The sequence below is a fragment of the Passer montanus genome, unplaced genomic scaffold (assembly GCF_014805655.1).
Source record: "Passer montanus isolate IOZ18808 unplaced genomic scaffold, ASM1480565v1 scaffold36, whole genome shotgun sequence".
Taxonomy (NCBI): Eukaryota; Metazoa; Chordata; class Aves; order Passeriformes; family Passeridae; genus Passer; species Passer montanus.
Window position 1 is genome coordinate 4,908,166 of NW_024368374.1, and position 19,738 is coordinate 4,927,903.

General features: G+C 40.7%; 1 protein-coding gene across 6 annotated transcripts in view; it reads right to left on the reverse strand.

The window, feature by feature from the left end:
* ENOX1 (ecto-NOX disulfide-thiol exchanger 1) overlaps positions 1 to 19,738 on the reverse strand; it is a 357,615-nt gene that overhangs the window by 10,511 nt on the left and 327,366 nt on the right. For all 6 annotated transcript variants that reach the window (XM_039716750.1, XM_039716752.1, XM_039716751.1 and 3 more), the window contains 2 exons: positions 17,539 to 17,646; positions 12,807 to 12,863 (listed from right to left, as the gene is read on the reverse strand). In XM_039716750.1, the coding sequence (XP_039572684.1) occupies positions 12,807 to 12,863; positions 17,539 to 17,646 (165 nt within the window). The remainder of the gene's footprint in view (positions 1 to 12,806; positions 12,864 to 17,538; positions 17,647 to 19,738) is intronic.

Genomic DNA, 19,738 nt, shown 5'->3' on the forward strand with positions numbered 1-19,738 from the left:
TCCAGAGCTGCTCAGTATGAATGCAACCATTATGTGTGATGCTCTCACCATTGCCAGCTTAGAGCCTTTTCTTGCAAATGACACTTTAATCCATCATCAGATGATGAAGACATGAATTTGCCTCATGGGATTGAAATCCCTATGGTTCTGCAGAATTTCACTTGGGACCAGCATTTTCATTCAGGGCTCCTTGTATTTGAACCAGGGAGGGACAAACAGAGAGTCTTTCTGGAAAACTTTCAGGAGAACTTGCTGGATGAAACAGAGGACAGCAAATGACAATTTTATCCCATGGACTATTGATTTCCACAAGCAGATCTCTGACACCACCATTGACACAGACCTGATAGCTGTGGAAAGTCATACATGGCAGTTTTGCACATGGATGTACAAAGCCTGGCTGTAAGGTGGGAGAAAAGTCTGGTTTTCATCATTCACTCAAGTATCTTGGCTTGTTTTGAAAGAGGCACAGGCAAATATATTGCCCCAAAAGTTGCCTGGTCTCACTGTCCAGCGAGCAGCTGTGTCTAACACTGGACACACAGCAAATGAGAGAGTGACTCTTAAGAGAAATGCACTTGCCAGAGAAAGACACAAAGCTCCTGAAGAGTAGAAGAGATGTAGTGATAGTCTACAGAAGATAGTCACAGCTCCTATAGGAAAAAAAAAAGACTAGCTCTGCACTCCAGAGCTCTAGCAGATCAGAAAACTCCAGATATTTAGGCTGGATGACTTGGGTCTTTCTCTCTTTTATTGGTTTCTTTTTTCCCTGATGGAACAGTAAGATATTAAATAAAAAGTTCTCAATCTAGATAGCATTAATCCTCTTCAGATCAGCCTTAAACTAGTGCAAAAAAGGCAGACAATATAAAATATTTGTTCTTGCCAGAAAATACATGTTAGCAAGCATCCCTAAAAATGGGGAGACTGAGGATTTGATATTCACTGAGGAAGAATTGAACAGGGCTTGCACAGTAGCTGCCCTACCTGGAAACTCCTCTGGCCAGAGTGTAGTTCTATACCATCTGTTTTTCAAGACTATGTTTTGAAAGTCAGAATATAGGATTTAATGAATGTGACACTGAAGATACCTGACATGTGCCCAGGATGCAATGACATTCAAAGAGATGAAATATTCCCTCCACTCTCTGGGTAATCCAAGTATTTGATAATTATCTTTGAATCTAGGGGTAATGATGACTGCTTGCATACTGTCTTCAAAGATCTCATTTTCTTTGTTGTAGTTTATGGAATTCTGAAGAATCGTGTGGTGAGGGAGTAAAAATAATATTGTGTCTTCTGAAAGGCCCAGTAAAAATCCCATAAACCTACTAGCCTCTGGAAAAGTTTGCATTTTTATTATACATACAAAGCCAATTGTCTGAGGCATTAAAACAGTGGCAGAAAAAGGAAAGACTTGATGTTTGTCACAGCAGGCAAAACAGAGTAACTGCTGAATGTTGTTAGATGTAAGGGATACACAACACTTTCTCATCAGCCAGGGGATTTATGAGAGAAAATGAGTAGGAGGAAAAAAACCTATATATCTGAAACATAAGCAAAAATCTTGCAGGCTATTAACAGCAGGCCAGAGAGATGCTGTAAGCTTGGAAATAAAAGGTAATTTTAAAATTCTGGCAGAAGAAAGAACCATGCACACATGATACCAAATCCGCAGCCTATAAGATATTGAAAGGCATATGTGTGCCTGCTCTGAGCACACACAGCTGGGGATGGACTTCAGGCTAGTTTGCCCAAACTGCTTATTGGGGACCAGGCAGGTTTGACTGCAAACTTGGGTAAAAACTGGTCTGCAGCATGAAGAACTGTATATATTTAATTTATTTGCATTTATCTGTGAGCCTCCTATAGTCTGGTATAGATGGGTTTGCTTTGCTTGTCTTTCTTTAAATGTACTGCAGAACTACATCTGAAAATTTAATCTTGCAGTTTTAACCTGAGTCGAGCATAATTCAATAACCAATCAAGTGAATGGAAGTCTTGCAATACTTTCAATGCACATCAAGTCAGGCATCTTAAATTTATGGGGACATGCAAGGTTGAGGTACAGGACAACTTCTGACAGCTTAGCATGGTTGTCAGTTGAGAATGGGATACTGTCCTTGTCTATGTTCTTATCATGGTGAATTCAAAATTATTCAATCCAAATTGAACTAAGCTACAGTGAAAGAGCTTATTTAAATTTAACTTAAATCAAATTTCCTTGCAAATGTGGCAACGTATGAGTACACTCACAGGCAGTGATTGTGACTCAGATGATCACAGCATCACAAAATCAGGCAGATGACCTTGGGAGATCTCTAGTCCAACCTTCTGCTCAGAGCAGGATCAGCTGCAGTGGCAGGGCACATGGATGTGCAACAGAAAGGTAGCAATCCAATGGCTCACCAGTTTCTCTGCAACATCCCAGTCCTGCACCCTTATCAATAGAGGGGTGTCTCTGTCCCCCACAGAAGGGAGTTTCCAACCACCATCACTTGCTCCATGCTTGTGATACTTGTGATTCGAGTCTTATTTCCACAAGCAGAAAGGAGTACAGAGGCACCATTACAGATGGGGAAAATGTGATAACCTAATCAGAGAAAGCAGAGTCACCTGACCCAGCTCCTCCAAGGGCTCTCACAGGAATGTATTGGCCTCGGGTTGAACATGACATCAGTTCACCTCTCTGAAACATCCTACAGACTGAGGGAGCACTGCCTGTAGGAATACAGGACTTGTTATGGGATGTAGGAGCAGAGCATTTTGGGGTTGTACAAAACCTAGCTGAGGTCCTCAGCAGGGGAAGAAGTAGCAGAAAAAGAAGAGATCATGGCAGTTTGGGAGGGGATAAAAGGGAGTGGTTGCATGTAACCAGGTTGCTGGTCAGTACATTTGTCTGGCCATGTCAGATCAGTGTATAACACCCACTAAACTAATTTCTCTTTTCCTGGGTGAAGGACTCTGTTAGGTGTGCATGGGAGGCTGTGGGGGCATCTGAGCAGAGCAGCGGGAGTGGGATCAGCAATCAGAGAGCCACTGCAGCCTGGAGTGCTGCAGTTAGAGAGACCTGGCTGTCCAAGCCACCAAATGGGGACACCATGGAGTTTGGGGAATGGCTAAATGACTACTGTGTGTGTGTGTGTGTGTGTGTGGAGGAGGCAGTTATAGGACAGCCTGAGAGTCACCAGTTTCTGGAGGGATTCACATTGTGTCTATGTGTGAGTCTGCAGATTATTTCCCACTAATGGACCCTTACCTGTTTGTGTACCTCAGTGCTGTTCGTGTTTATGGATGCTGAGTTTGTGTTGATCTGTGGGGCTGGCCATGTGTATAGATGGGTCCCTGTGATGCATGTGCTGCAGATGTGTGTTCTTCCACACACCTGTGAGGAATATGTGCTCAGCATAGCTGGAGGTTCATTCCATGGAGCTATGACCACCTCGCCTTTGTCAGGCCACCAGCATTCAGCATCTCCCAAAAAGAGTAATACTTGGTTTGGGCCAAATGGCTTTAATTCTTTCTTCAATGGAACTTGTTCCCCTTCATTGGCTACACACTGTGTTGTAATGTAATGTGTGAAAATTTGGCTGAGTGTCTGAACTCTGAAAGGAACTTAAAACTGTCCTAACTTTAAAAAACATTGTGTGTGTTACATAGCACTTCTCTCAGTCTGTCGTCTTCAGTGACTGTTTCTGACTCTCTGCTGACTACTCCTCTAAAAATACTCTGACTAGAAAATTGCTCGTAATTTTGATTAATATCATTCTTGTGTTGCTTCAAATGAATTATCTTCTGCTGGTGAATTAACTGTTTCCTAGAAAGCTTAGGCACTTTTACATGGTCCTGGCTCCTCACTGCCTAAGAATTGATTTCAGAAAAGTGCCTAGCACTAAGTTTAGGGGCCTTGTGACACACTGTTTACATTCAGAGAGGTTTCTTGGCCTTTTCTATTCGTACTGGGATAACTCAGTTTACAGTAAAATTTTGCAGTGGTGCATCACATATGAAAAGAATAAGGTAAGGAATGAGGCATGCAACCATCTGCCCAAAACCCAGAGCTTTCACAAGCAGCTAGTGCCACTGTAAGAGTTAGCACCAAGTCAAAAATTCATTCAAAAAAGCTTGTGCTTTTCAGTGTTTTTTCCAGGGCCTTACAAGAACCTTCTCCTTCTACTACCTACGTAGTCATGCAGAAGGACATACTCGCCATATGCTGCACTGCTGGTGAATATGACTGGTCTATCATCAGAAATTATAGACACCAGGTTTCATAATTTCATTCAAATCAAGCCTAAACTTGGTAACTTATTTTGTTCTATGCAAGAAGCCAGTATTGGTTTTGTCAGAAACAGCACATTGCAATTACTTTTAAAGGACACTCATATAGAAATTTACTTTTCAAATACACTAATATAGTATTTACTCATCGTAAATTTAAGAGTGCACTGGTATTAACAAATAAACAGTAGAAAACTTGAAAAGTTATCTGGCATTAAAATTATATGAACAACAATGAAGACAAATTAGAGCTGTGAATGTAAGACCTTGCGAATGAAAAACTTCAAACGGATGGATCTAAGGTTTGTTTATCTGATTTATCCCACATAATAGAAGCATTTTCAGGAGTGAAGATTAATTGTATTATAGTGCTCTTGACATCCTATTTTTCTGATCCATTTGCCAGAGAGATGCTTTCAGCTTTTTCATTATAAAGCTTTGACTATCGTAACTTTCACCTGCTGAGTTTTAGGCAACTAGCAATAATCTGAAAATGCTTTTCTCATTGAAATTATCTCTTCATATTTTTTCATTGTATTTGAGCACATTTATTTTATGGGAATGTACATATGCAAAATATGGATGACTAATAGGAAAGTTACTTCATGCTCATTTTCAAAAGTATGATCAGGTTGCTTCATTTGCTAAAGCTGGATTTATGTGTAGGTTCCTGATGACTTAACACAGATGTTTTATGTGATGTGAAGGTGGTTGCTTTGCAGGATGAAAGGTAATTGTCATTTTATATACTTTGTTTTAGGGAATTGTAGCAAACCAGTGGCTGGCTGCTTGAAAGCATCACTTGCCCACCAGCTCTGCTGAAGTCAATGAGAAGGAGGTACTTCATGTTTACTTGAGATTGAGAATTTGTGAAAACCCTTTGAAATGGTCTTTAGCACAAATATTGCTCTCGCAATCTCCTCTAGAATTATGCAATTTCAAAAGAAAAGTTAAAAAGAGAGAGAGAGAAAAAAGGCAGCTTGTTTCCCTTCTGCGACTTGTATAAGTTTTGAAAATTACTTTGTTGAAACAAAAAAAACGTAATAGCCAGGGAAAACCAACCTTAAATGTCTTATGAGAGTGAATGGTTTTCTTTATGGTTTTGTATTTGAAAGATATTAGCTTTAGGAATCTCCACATCTGAATATGCAGAAAGTACTTAAACACTTTGCAGTTCTTATTCCTCTGGAGTGGGTCTTGATCAGGATGACAAACTGTTTCCGAGGTTCCTCAGAGTGACTTGGGAATATAATTTGATAAGAAGCTCAACATTACCCAGCAATGTGAGCATGCAGCCCAGAAAACCAATTACATCCTGGGCTACATCAAAAGAAGAGTGTCCAGCAGGATGAGTGAGGGGATTCTGCCCCTCTGTTTCTGCTCTGGTGAGATCCCACCTGCAGTGCTGCATCCAGCTCTGGGTCTCCTAACATAGGAAGAACAGGGATCTGTTGGAGCAATGTCAGAGGAGGGTCATGGACATGATAAAAGGGCTGGAGCAACTCTCCTGTGAGGACAGGGCAGTTGGGGTTCTTCAGCCTGGAGAAGAATAGGTTCTAATACCTTAGAGTATGTTCACATACCTAAAGGGGGCCGCAAAAGAGCTGGAGAGGGACTTTTTACAAGGTCATGTTGGAACAGGACAAGTAGAAATGGCTTTACACTGACAGGGCAGGTTTAGATCAGAGTCAAGGAAGAAATTCTTTACTGTGAGGGTGGTGAGACACTGGCATAGGTTGTCCAGAGAAGTTGCGGATGCCCCATTCCTGGAAGTGTTCCAGGCCATGCTGGATGGGGCTTTGAGCAATCTAGTCTAGTGAAAGCTGTCTCTGCCCATGGCAGGGAATTGTAACTAGATGATCCTTAAAGCTCTTTCAAATGAAAACCATTCTATGAAGAGTGGTTCCTGGGAATATTGAAGCTCCTCTCTCACTTCTGTCACTCTTTTCCTGTCTATTCCTTGAAAGCTGGTTGAAAGGTGTGTGAGTGTGGTGTACAACCCCCAGGAGTGCAGCAGCAGGTTTGTGGCTGAAGCAGAGGTGGCCCATCATCCTTCAGGTGATTGCGGGGGAGCCTGAGTACTCTGACAAGCCAATCTGCCTTGCACACTGTGTGGGTTAAGCCCACAGCTGCATATGTATAAGGCTGAATGTTATTCCTCACTAGAAATGACAGGATGACTCCTGTATACGTGTGCAGTATAAATATACGGGGAAAATGCTTTGGGATGAAAGGCTCCATATAATGATCAGATATTATTAAAATGTCAGGTAGCTCTGGGCACTGAAGATCTGTCTCCCTGTGGAGCTCATATGAAATTTAAAGTAAAAAAAAACTTTTGTGATTTGCTGAGTGGGTGGCTGAATGGGTTTTGTCATTGTGTCTCAGAGCTCTCTTTCTCCTCCCTCAGATGATCAGAATTCACTGCAATCAAAAGCCAAGTCACTCTGACACTCTTAATTAGGGACAAGAGAAGTGGTGTGATTTCTTGCTGCACATTAACAAAGGGGTTATTGTTAAACCCCAGATCCACTTCAGGCAGCACATTATGTGTCAGAATATACCTTGGTCTGCTCCCTGTTTGCCCCCTATAGGGTTTCATCATGGCTGGATTCTCAGAGACTCTGATTTAGCCAGCAGAGACATTTGTACCATGCTAATGAAATCTCGCTGTCTTCTGAAATGGCAAACCAGGGCTGTGGTGGCAAAGGGGGGAACATAGGGAGATCTGATCTACAAGCGTAAAAGAACTTCTGAAGGCTGAGTGGGCTCTTTGATAACATCCTAAACAGCCCGTTAAACTCCTGCTACTTTTCAGGCCTCGTGGTATTGAATTCAGGAGGTGGCTATTCCTCATGCCTGTCTCAGTAAGTAGGAAAGCTGCTGAGCTGTGAACGGTCAGAGCTGCTTGAATCTATCATGCTCCATGTGCCTTAAATTGGAGGAAATGAGAAGAAATGAGTGATGGAAGGGCTACAAATAAATATCTGGAATGGAAAAGGTGGTGAGTAGAAAGAGGCACAGCCACTCCTCACCCCCTGGTACTGGCCCCACCAGGAGAGAAGAACCTGGATACAGACAGTAAATGTTTCTCTCTAAAGCCCCCCTGATGGACCCAATCCAATCAGGGTAAGGGTCCTTGCACCTTCTCCTAATGACACAGCACACCCACGATGAGAAACCAAACCCCAATCCTCTGTTCTCAAGGAGCTGTCCTCATCCCTGCACTCTCCATTATTCCTGCCTGCTCTCTTTGCACACTTGCAGAAGGGAGAAGTTACAACAAAGGGACTGGAGGGTATCCATAGTTCATGCTCTGCTCTTCTGAGGTGTGGCAGAGAGACAAACCTCAACTTCTGGCATTCCCTGCAGGAAATGTCAGCCCTGAGCTCATGGGTATGGAGAGGCCACCAGGACCCTTTCTTTTTCTCTAAAGCACCCAGGTGTCATCACCTCAGTTTCTGCAGTGCCCAATCACATCCATGTGCTCCAGAAATGCCTGCTGCAAGGCCAGAGGACCTCATTGTGGGGAGCCCAAGAAAGGTACTCAGTGACTAACACCAGTTTGCTGAGGCAAAGGTTCACAGCTTACAAACCTGGGAAGCTCAGACAGGAGAGAAACAGACAATTCCTGACATATGCAAGGCCTGCACTGGGGTTTTCTGGCCTGTAACTTAAGACTCAAATTGCTCTTATGTAAGCCACATTGGGCACATCCTTTATTGCAAGCCTGTACTGTTCTGGGAAGAGCAAGCCTTTTGAAGAGTGGGATAACCAGGAAATCACTGCTGCACTCACAAGGAAGCGAAGCAGAAGAATCAGCAATCACTTGGGATCTTCATCACTAAAGATGACCAACTTCTATCCGACACTCCCAAACTACTGGGATGATTTTGCACCCTTCCAGCTCCTACTCCTCTCCCTGTGTTCAAGGTCCTTTCTATGTCACCTGGCTCAATGTGATACTGCCACACTAAGTGGAGCTGCCACACAAATGGCATGTGTGCACTAACACATGCACTAATATCAGACATTCACAGCAGGCACCTTTGGATGCCTAAATTAAAGCTTTGCATAGGGAAGTACAAGAAGAGAACTCTGATGAGTTTGATGCAATTACAGACATTTCCAAAAGTTGAACAGGGTTAACTTTTTAAATATTTGCCCAAACTGTGGCAAAAGTAAGCCTCACTTAAGAACCATCTTTTCTTTGATGAGGATCATCAGTGATTAACCTACTCTATGAAAAGAGAAATCTAGGGCATAGTTAGGAATATGATCACTGTCAGTGTAGTATAAAGTGAGCAATGCAGCGATATATCCTCCCTCCTCAGGAATCAGGGATCATCTGGAATCTGCTTCAAAAGCAAATACAAAAGACAAAACTTAAAGGAAGAATCAACATTAAATGTAAGATGCTTGGTTCAGCTCAAGAAACGCTCTGACAACTGCTTCAAGCATTCTAATGGAAAAATGCATCCCTACTTAATATTATTGATTTTGTGTCTGGAGAAAAACCCACAGAACATTGTGTCCAAGCTGTGGGAGACGCTAACTGAGGGCAGACAGGTGAATGCGGTCAAAGCCGGTACTTTGTTCAAACAACAAAACTCAAACAGAACAAAAAGCTGGACAAAAAAACCTTTGTGGTAAAATCAGTTTCACTGTCTGAAATATATTAATTTTATTATGTCTTGGTGATAATGAGGTAACCCTTAAAGTCTTTTTGCAAAATTGTGACTTTTTACTTTATGGGAATTTCTTTAACGACTTCAACAATGTCAGGATTTTCCATGAAATTGCAATCAGAATTCAGAATGCTTCTGTGGCCATTAACCATGTCTTGTTTGGTTTGAATATGGCAAACTGATACTGTTCATTACAATTTTACAGCACTTTTACAAAGGGTAGGAGTTATTCACAGCTGCCATCTAATCAAGGCAGAAACCTGACAAGGGAGAGCAACAAACTCCTGGAAGATCACTGAGTAATTCTAAAATGAGACTTGCATAAAAAAAAAAAATAAAAAAAATCTTCCTTTCTCCATTTCAGTGAGGGATACCATGGATATTAACCTTCTTACAGCCAAACCAGGGATGTATTCACTGTATTTGCATGCAGTGCCATATCTTTACTGAACTCAGCAGTGAGCAAAAGGAGATCTTTGATCAAAACACAAAATTATTTACGTACTAGGAACTTCACAGAAAACCACTGAACTTACAGGTAGAGTAAAAGAATAAATTGTCTTTGTAGAGTTAGTCACAAAATGTGATTAGCATTTTCAGTTTGCAAAATGGTCTCTACTCAAGCACAGTTCCCAAGCAAGATTATTTTTTTCATGTTGGGAGTATTCAGGTCCCAAGAGTCTGGGAACATCCTTGAAGAGGATTATATCTGAAATTATGATTGTCCATTAGTCATTATTTTCACTTCAGTTAAGACAGAGATGTGAATGAAATACCATTATATGCAGCAATGAAGAGGAAAAGAAAAGGGGGTCAGATTAGAAGCAAGGACTGATCTCTTCCAAAGCACAGGACTAATGGAAGAGAGCACTCAGTGACAGCACCTCTGGCAGTGCTGCCTGTTGAAGTCTCTGTGAACACCAGACCAGAATCTTGGGCTTTGTGTACTGCCTAAGCCTGACATTTGGCCTTTCCTGACACAGGGCATAGCTGGGAAATGTCAACAGTATTACTGCATATACCTGGCAAATCACGCATGAAACACCCTTATGACTCTGTGCAGAACCTTGTGAGATGGTTTTGCTTTCTGGAAATAACAGATGTACTGGCGCTACACTAAAATTTTGGTCTACCCCACCCCCACAGACTTATGTGTGAACTGACATGCAGGGAATGTGACATTGCAATTGCTCCAGCCTCTTAGTCAACTTAGTTAATTTTCCTGTGAAAACAAGAGAAAAAAAAAAGAAGGTCAGTTTGTAGGCTGGGCACCTACAAATTACTTCAGGAGGGAAGTTTTTTTTCCAAAGGTGCCCACATCGTTGTCTCCCTTTCAGGATGGTCTCATATAATAAGTATGTAGAGACCAGGATAGGTGTAAATATATACATTTTCATCTGTACCTGCTTTTGCTAAGAAAACTATTTCCACATTTTATTTTAAATAACATAATTTTCTAATGTAAAAGATGATGCAGACTAGTGCAATCAGGAGAAATCCGGAGTGAAGAAAGTAATCTTTAAGGTTACAGTATGGCTTTCTTGATGTGTATGCATTGTGCCTAAAGTTTCTTCTGTCCTTTCTAGGAGCCTGATTTTCTGCAGAGTAAGTAATCTAAATATGCCACAGTGTGGAGATAAGATTGTGTGTTCAGTGTACAGGCATACGTTGCCATTTTTCCTTACCAACACCTCCCACTATTGCTCAGCATGTAGAGGTATTTAATTTGCTGAATTCAACCTGTCATCTGTAACAAATATGTCCTAATCCAATTATATGCATCACAGTTCACTAAGAACCAGGTAGGAGCCACCAAGCCTTCTTCTCTTTGATCATCCCTGATTTGCACAGTGGCCAGGGGCAAAACGCATGGAGTCTGCTGAGAATATATGTGGAGACAACCTGCAAGGCACAACACCTGAGAGCTACATATTTTATATAAATGACAATTGTTTAAAAGGCACTTCAGCTTCCATTTTATAGAGTTCATTATTGTAGCAAATGTTTTAACATCAGTTTTTTCCCTCTGTTTCTCTATTTCCATTTATACTGCTGTGCTTTTTCTGATTCCACGGTGGTATTATTGTTGAATACATGGCTGTGACTGTGACTCAATAATTGTAACTATCTAGTTTCCCTCTTTGTCATTAATCTAGGTATTGACTTCTTTTCTTAAGAGTCATATATTGCTATGAGATCAGCAGGGAAAAAGCTCATGGAAAAGAGGGGCAGAAAATACAGTTTCTATCCTATGGAAAATTCAGGCATTCGAGAGCTTGTACAAAACAAAACTGTATCAAAACAAACAGCAACAAAACTGGATCAAAATACTACATTTTGAAAAAAGGTGCTATTGACCAAAGATTCTGAAATATTTTGTTTTAGATATCTGGGAACTGTGTACCAAGACACTCTCTTTACATGTTTCCTTTTAATGATGTTTAAACTTCTATATTATATAAATATAAAACTTTCAAGCACTTCTGTTTATCCAGTTACATATGAGCCAAAATATGTGCAGCTTGAAACTTTCAGGTAATGGTACAGCTTGAAGCTTTCAGGTAATTTCCCTTTAAAACACTTCAATACCACAAAACATTGTTTCATCCACATTTTTGGTGAGGAAGCAAATTCTTTTAGAGAGTTTATAAGAGTTACATGTAGATATATCTTTAGGATTTCCTGTGGGAAACCTGCAATCAGCTATTGCACAATAACCATTTTTTACCTAGCATATGTGGGTATTTCAAGATCATCATTGGATTAATGTATTTTTGGTTTGCAAACAGAATCTTTCAAAGGGGCAAGGGAATGCTGTGCAGACAAACTGCAGCTGCAGATTTGTTGGAGCTATCAGACAATATTGAATGTCTCCTGTCCAAACGCTGAGAGCTACGAGGCTCTATCGACTTCACTGCGGAAACGGATCACAATGAATGAGATTTAGGAAAGGATTAAGAAAACGAGGACAACATTTCCTTATCAAAAAAGCAGCTCACAAAACTTGAGCCTCCCATTCAGGCTTAAAATAAAACTGTTTTCCTGAGCCATTAGACAACACATGGACTAAAATAGACGTTAAAATATATTAGTGTTTAAACTGTTGCTAGTTCATTTGGCCAGGAGGAAGATATCACATATAATTGGTTTTAATATTCAAATGTTTATGACAAAAACTGCATGGCTTGGATGACAAACACAGCAGGAAACTTTCCCTTTTTTTTCTCTTTCCCCCTTATGGAAATTGCTGTTTTGATGGCAATCATTAAGGAAATAATAGAAGCTTTTTTTTTTTTTTTTGGCAGCAGGTTTTTAAAAACACGACCTTAAGAGTCCTTTAATGTTTTTTTTTGGCTAAATAATGATTCAGTGAATTAATTTAGTCCTCTTGTGAAAATTAAGTGTTTCAAAATTATACACCTATATGAACCACCTCACTCAGAAATACAGCCAGGCTTGCCCAGCTTCAAGGTGGCAGCCACAGGGACAAATGGAGTAACGTTGTAGCTTGACTAATCCTGGACAGGACACTAAGGAAAAGCATTTCTTTTGCAGTTGTTTCCATGGTATCTTTAACACCCAGACAGAGCAAGTAGGACACTGGTTGTTAAAGTCTCATCCAAATAAATCCTACAAAGTAAATTGCATGGAACCCAATTTATCTACCTTGAATGAAGTTTGCTGGGATTTGAACCTGTGGCTTCAAGAAAAAAACCCAGACACCTCAAACTTGATGTGCAAATCATTCAGCCATTCTATCAGCTTTAAGACATACACAGTAAATTTAAGACCATACACATATATGTACTAAATCAACACATAGACAGATGTACCTACATTTGCTTGAGATTCATCATGCCCATTGATTTCTGCTAATTCCTTGGCGCTTTTTAACTGCAAAGAGTGAAAAAAACCAAAACAGAACAAAACAAGAACATTGCTTCAGTATTTCACACAGTTATCTTTGATTTATTTGAAGGAGTGTTTTATAAAGCGTCCAATGAGAAAAACAGATGGAGCATATAATTCTAATGAGTTTTTGCTCAAACCATTTTGAAACCAACATACTTAAGGCTTGATAGGTTGGCAAAAAAGAAAAATAATAGGACTGGGTCATTATTTTTTAAATAATAAGATTAGAAAGCAGTTTCAAGGCATAAAAGGTACACGGATTTCTCTCTCAAGAATAATAAACAATTTAATTTCCCATTGTTGTTGCTATTAATTTAAACTTTACAATATTTGCAAGTTGCCACTAGCTAAACAGTGTTTTGCCAATGATTACTTTTGAATGATATATTTTGAGGTAAGATGCCGAAGTGCTACTATACATTGTCTTCCTGACAACATACCTAAATAACTGACATGGCTCCTGGGTATGATGGAAAAGCAGGGGAAGTGAAGAACAGCTCTTTTATTTAACCAGTGGCAGGAAGAACGGAGGGGACACTGCAAATATATGACCTGAACAAAAACTTTTTTTCCCTCCTGAATTAGCTTTCAGGGGAAAATCCAGGATTACATTGGGAATTGTAAAGATCACTCTCAGGAGATTTAAGGAAAGTCCTAGCTCACATCTTGAGCCACAGTGAAATATGCTGTCATTCATCCTGTGATTGAGCAAACAGAGCAAAGAGGAGACACCACAGCTCTCCTGAGCCTATAAGCCATGGAGGTTTGTACACTTAAATGAAACTCATAGAATAATTTGCTCTTTAGGTTAAGCTCTGAAAAGATATGCTTTTATTGTAATTTAATTCACAGCAGATATCATGTGGAGGAGGGGGATGCAGGGGGAGGAGAGGGATGTGGAACAATAAATACAACTTTCCTCTGAATTATTTTTTTTTTTGCCAAATAAACTAGGTTTGATGTAACTGTTGATTCTATAGCTCTGGCTCTGATTGGCAGGAGTTCTAAAATCCTGATGAAATGGAACACAAATATGTATTGATTAGTGGCTGACTCAGAGGTGTTGGTGGACTACAATCCTAGGGGTTTTCTTACCTCCATCATATTTTTGCTACATGGCAACAACAGCTGAACTGAATGTGATTCAGCTCCCAGCTGTTCAGTTTCCAACCTGACACTTAAGGTAAGCAGACCATGCTCTTATTACGCAGGGCTGTGAACTGCACCAATTCAGGAACTGCTGCTCAAGCCACTAAACCAGTTTTCATGAAGAGGGAACAGGGCAACACTTCCTGATAAAGTAGTACAAAGGATATCTGGGGACTGCAAAATCATCAGGTCTCCTGGTTCAATTCACTGAAGCTCATCTTTCAAAAGCCTCAAGAAGTCTGCAATTTATACTGACAGCAGGGTGGTGCATTTCCAATGAATGCTACATGTTTTCCCTACTCTGGAAAAATAACCATCCTGTGAAACCACTCCACTGTGAGGATGGCTGGTAGGAATGAGCTGAGATGGCTACTTCCAGACAAGCACCAGAATTAAGTATTTATGCATTGCAGTGTGGCCGGAAGAGCTGTTTCCTGATTCTGCCAGTTCTTCATTATAGAAATTCACCCATCATGAGCAGTCCTGTTGGGTTCAGCTGAGTTACTCATCTGAATATGAGGTCAGGAGAGCGTGCTCAGTTTTGTAAAACTGTCCTGCGTGCTAATGGAAGTATCCTGAGTGCTCAAGGAATGATGCAGTTCAGCGCTTATGCTTTGGCTTTGCCTTTCTAGGTTTATAAAATGCCATCACCCCATGGTGACTGTGGCTCCCTGGCAAAGTGCTCTTCTGGTGACATGCCACATCCCCATCAGCCACACGTGGGTTTGATGGGAGACTGGGCTCAGCCTGCAGCCCACTTTGCTCTTGCAGGCTTTCGCCCTGCCAAGGTTTCCCTCCATTATCACCCTGGCACTACTTCATTGGTTGATATGATGCAGAGAGGATGCTTGAGCCTCTCCATCTCTTTTATTGCACAGTTTATATGCTCTGAAAAGCATGCCAGAGCTTAGGCAAGAAGGTGCTTGCATTCCTGCCAAGACTAGGACCTCTGCAGTGTAGATAATGGTGGAAAACTTAAGAGTAGAATGTGTGCAGCTGCATTCCCATAGGTTGAAGGGGTGAAGTCCCTTTTTGTACAATATATTTTTTTTCTAAATTATTATTTAAATCATATTCTTCTCTCACATGTTAAACAGAGAAACGCTGGAATAGGAAGCTTAAAAAAATGTACAATATTGGAAAAACAGGACTTGCCTTGCCCCTTACTCTGACTCCAGGGTAAATGAGGGGCAAGTGTGATGTTAGCAATGGACAGTGTGCTGAGGCAACACACAGAGCCAGTGCCAGCAACAACCAGGGGCCTGCCTGGAAGGAGAAGGGATGAGGAATCAGAAGTATCTGAAAAATCTAATGCTGTGGTGGGGTAGGCCTGACTGAAATCAGCGTGTGTGAATCCCTCAGACAACCAGAGCTGATGAGCACGTGCCAGATGTGATTCAGAAGCTTTTGACTGCTGCAATGCAATATGGTGCACCAGCAAGAGGGACTTCTCCCAGCAGGACATCCCAGCCTGGATGTGGCTGGGAGCATGGAGCAGCTATGCTCGTATGGAGCTGCAACCCCCATGCAAACATGCCCTGAGTGAGGCAGGGCAGGTTCCCTGTGCCAGCTTGAGATAAAATGCCAATTTTTAGCACACAGATCGCAAAACCAAGCCATAAAGTCAAGGCAGGAGTCCTGTGCTATTTATTTTTGAAAGAAAAGCTCTATTTACTTGGCTTGGCTGCATGATTTTCAATACCCATTGTGAATAAAACACACACATAAGCTTGGTGCTTGTAAAGGAAAGCTGTGAGTCTTGGCAAGTGGGGGTCATTACTGCTAAGGCTTCTGCTGTTCTGGAAACTTTTGGAACTCGTTCAGGGTTCTTGGAGGAGCACACTGGCTGCCTTGCACTCTTCAGGAATTCTGGCTACTTACAGTCTTGGCCTCAGGCGCGTTTCAGAACTAATTCTCAAGAGAAATGCAGATCTAGCTTGCCTTTCTTCCAGCTACTGTTTCGTCTGTCTGCCTAGCATGAGTGCACATTTGATTTGCAATTAGCAACAGTCTGCAGAGATTCAGCAGTCTACCCTGGTGGTCCCTACTGGGCCTCACATTGCAAGATCTTCCTATATCTTTTTGCAGCATATAAATGATATAAAGATATAAAATAACTTTGTGCAATTTCTGTTTCTCACTTTTTTTTTTTTAAAGCGCTTTATAATGCTATACCTTAAAAGCCATGTGAAAATGGAAATGAGATGCAATTAATTCAAGAGACCTGGTGGAATCTGTGTTTATAAAGATTCTGTCATTACCAAATCCATTCTTCCTCATGGCATTTTCTGTATTACAGTCTTGCCTCAGCTTTCATTTAGGTTATCTCTGTGACCATAACAGCAAAGAACATAAAAGCTTCCAGAATCTAAATTACTAGTTTGTAGAATATATTTGTCATCAGATATGTTCAATGATAAATGTTAAAGGTGGAACAATGCCCTAACTTTCATAATGAACAAAAAATCAGAAATAAACATAATTTACTTTTCCCAACGTGTACATTAAGTCTATCATCTGTCTGCAGATATACTCAGACCTACATGATGAAAAATCTTGAACATTAGAATCATCAGCATTTTGAATCTCTGCCACCTAAGCAATTCAGATCCCCCAGACCTTAAACTGCAAATACTTAACCAAGCCATCAAATATTTTAGCTGAAAGTTCATACAGAAAGGGTTAAAATAAGGTCTCAAAGCAGAGACTGTGCCTTTGCAGCACAGGTGGGGATTTTCAATTTCAATTTCAGTGTGTCCAAGCCACACAGTCTATACAGAAAACACGTATTTGTGCACACTGTGCTTGCACATAAAGCACTGTTTCTTCCCTAGATTTACAGATTTAGGGCCAGACATGCTTTTTGCTGTGTAGCTATCCATCCTTATAGCATATCCTTGCTGTGTAGCATCCTTATAAAACAATACTGTCAAATGTACTTCTCTGTGTCATAGTACACCTTAGTATCAAAGAAGGTGGGAGAATCAGATTTACAGAGATTTGATTCTCACTGCTTAAATAAGTGCATTGATAACTACTTTTTTAATGCCATTATTATAATGCTACTGTAAGTTTTTTATATACTCATACTTGTGTGAATTACACAGGAGATGCCAAAATGTTTTTTTCAATACTATTCTTAAAAGGAAGAACTGTTTTGGCTCAGCTATATTTAACTCCCCAACATTTTTTTTAAATTCAGAGCAAAAACACTTACCACTGGTATCTAGATAGAATACTTAAGAGGAAATACTACTCAAGACATGAAATCCAATATTGGACAGTATAAAGTAAGGGTCCATTTTCATTCTATTATCTGAAATTCTGTTAACCAAATCAGAGCAGACAGACAGGATACATAAGGTTAGGTCTTGCTCACAACATACTCTGTGGTCAGACTCCTACAGATTTTGGAGGTGAAGCCATGAGACTTTCAGAGCTAATGGTTTTGCCTTCCTTCCCCTTAGCATGCCTAAGCCAGCACTTTTCTCCTGCCAAAATCACTCACCTGTTCCTGCAGGACTTTAAGCATTGCTTGTGTATGCGTTTGCTCTTCTTTTGCTTGCTCCAGTTCAGATTTTTTGTTATTTAATTCTTCTTGTATGCTCAGCAATTGCTGCACAAACAAAAGAAGTTTCTGGTTAGCCTCGTCTGGATCCAAAGCAGTTTAAAATCCCCAGTTTGACAAATCCTCATTTCAAACAATGTTTTGCAGTCTGCTCCTACATTTATTATTGTTGCATAATCTGCTGTGTCTAAATGGACCAGAGGTAAATTGTTTTCATCTGCATCTCCTTCTGTGGCAGTGCACCACGAGTAATGCATCTGCTAATGTGCATTAAGCTATTTTTTACATTAAAGCAGAAACTCCTGGTACAGTGTGTCACCCACAGAGTGGCTGTCACATTTGTCTGAACCAAAATCTTATTTGTAGAAGAATATGTGGTGGTTTTAATAAGACTGGGGTAAACACTATGGTACATAAATAATTTAAAAGCACAGCCCTTTAATATAATTAGTCATTGGCCCACAGCCATTTTCATTCTATGCAAAGCAATATTCTGGAAAGCTTTCAGACGGACTTGCCAAGAAGACAAAAGCTTTCCCTTTTTTTTCTTTTTTTTTTTTTGTCTTGTGCTGCAATATTTTATTAGGTCAGGAAGACTGATGTCCTACAATCAATATATCAGCCAGGAAGACTACTGATCTACTGTCAAAACAAAAAGCTATGACCAAAATCTATTTTTATTAAGAGAATTCTGGGATGAAGGAGCATATTTGAAAGCCCACGTCCCCTGGTCTTGGCTAGCTTTAGATTCTGCACAGATTTATTGTGACTGTCAAGAGCAGGTCAGTAGATTTAATTAATTCTGAAATACTTATATGTTTTTGCATTGATTTGAAGAATGTTAGACAATGATGAAGAGCAAGAGCAGACAAACAGGCTAAGAAAAGAGTTTATGTGTTTTCTCTCAGTGAATAAGAAAGGAAACTATGATTTTCTGGGGCAACATATTGCTTGTTAGCACACTCCATTTAAAGGAGTAATTGAACTACTAATTGCTTTACTAACATGCATTACTGATTTAACCATGTACCTACATCTAAAGCTTAGTTTATGGTTGCGCTTAGGGCTGGTGGCTGACTCAAACTGATGATGCAGGTGTTCAGCATCTTAGTAAGTTACAGACAGCAAACCCAGAAAAATCTTGGCCTTGTTCCACTGCACTGGAAGTCCCAAGCATCAAAGGACATGGTGTCAGCATTGTTTTCAGAGTGACTTGGAAACAGATGACATTTCAGGGACTGGTGGAGTTATTGGTAGTGTATTTCTGTTGTAAGTGAACATCAGTATGATGGATTAATTCAGCCACTGAAGTAAAAATACACGTGGGTATATGTCTGATTATATCTCACACACTCTACAGTCCAGCGGAGTTGGTTAGCTTTTTGATGGATCATGCCGCCTGGATTGTTCCCTGGGAGCCTTCGAGAGACATTCTGGTATGTGTTTTCACTCTACCACAGCCCAAGATCATTTTGAATCTCAAGATTTTTCCATGAAATAAATAGGTCTCTTCCACTGAGGCTCATACCCAAACAACTTTTGTGTGGGAAACTCTGCTTTGGCATTTCTCGAACAGGGATGTGTTCACCTTGCCTGCTGGGTACTACTTCCCACATTTCCAGAAGATACACTGGATTTGTGTACACTGCCATAGGTCACACGCTGATACCCATGCAGGTTCCCATGCAGAAGGGACCATCCAGTCACCCCTTGTAAACTTGTGTTATAACATACCTTTAAGGCTCACCTAGGATAGGTCTAGCTGATGTCTGCAATTTAGAGAGAACGGACTCTAGTCCTCAGAAGAGAAGCAGAGAACACAAGACACCAGAAAGATGCCATAAGCCCTCTTAGTGGTCACTAGCTGAAGCACCTGAGGCGTGATAAGCAGACTGTCACCCACCTAATAGCAGCTGGTGAGATGTCCTCTCCTTTGCAGCTACAACCTGTTTGACCTCACACACCTGAACATATCATGAGAAAGGAGTCTTTGCCCCCATTTCAGAGTCTTCTCTGAGCAGTTATGTCTCACCAGTGTGGCCAGACTCTACCTTCATCATGGTTGAGAGGATTTTACTCCAGCTTCTGGGAAAAACCCTACACACCATTCTTTTGAACAACATAAACTCACATCTGGATG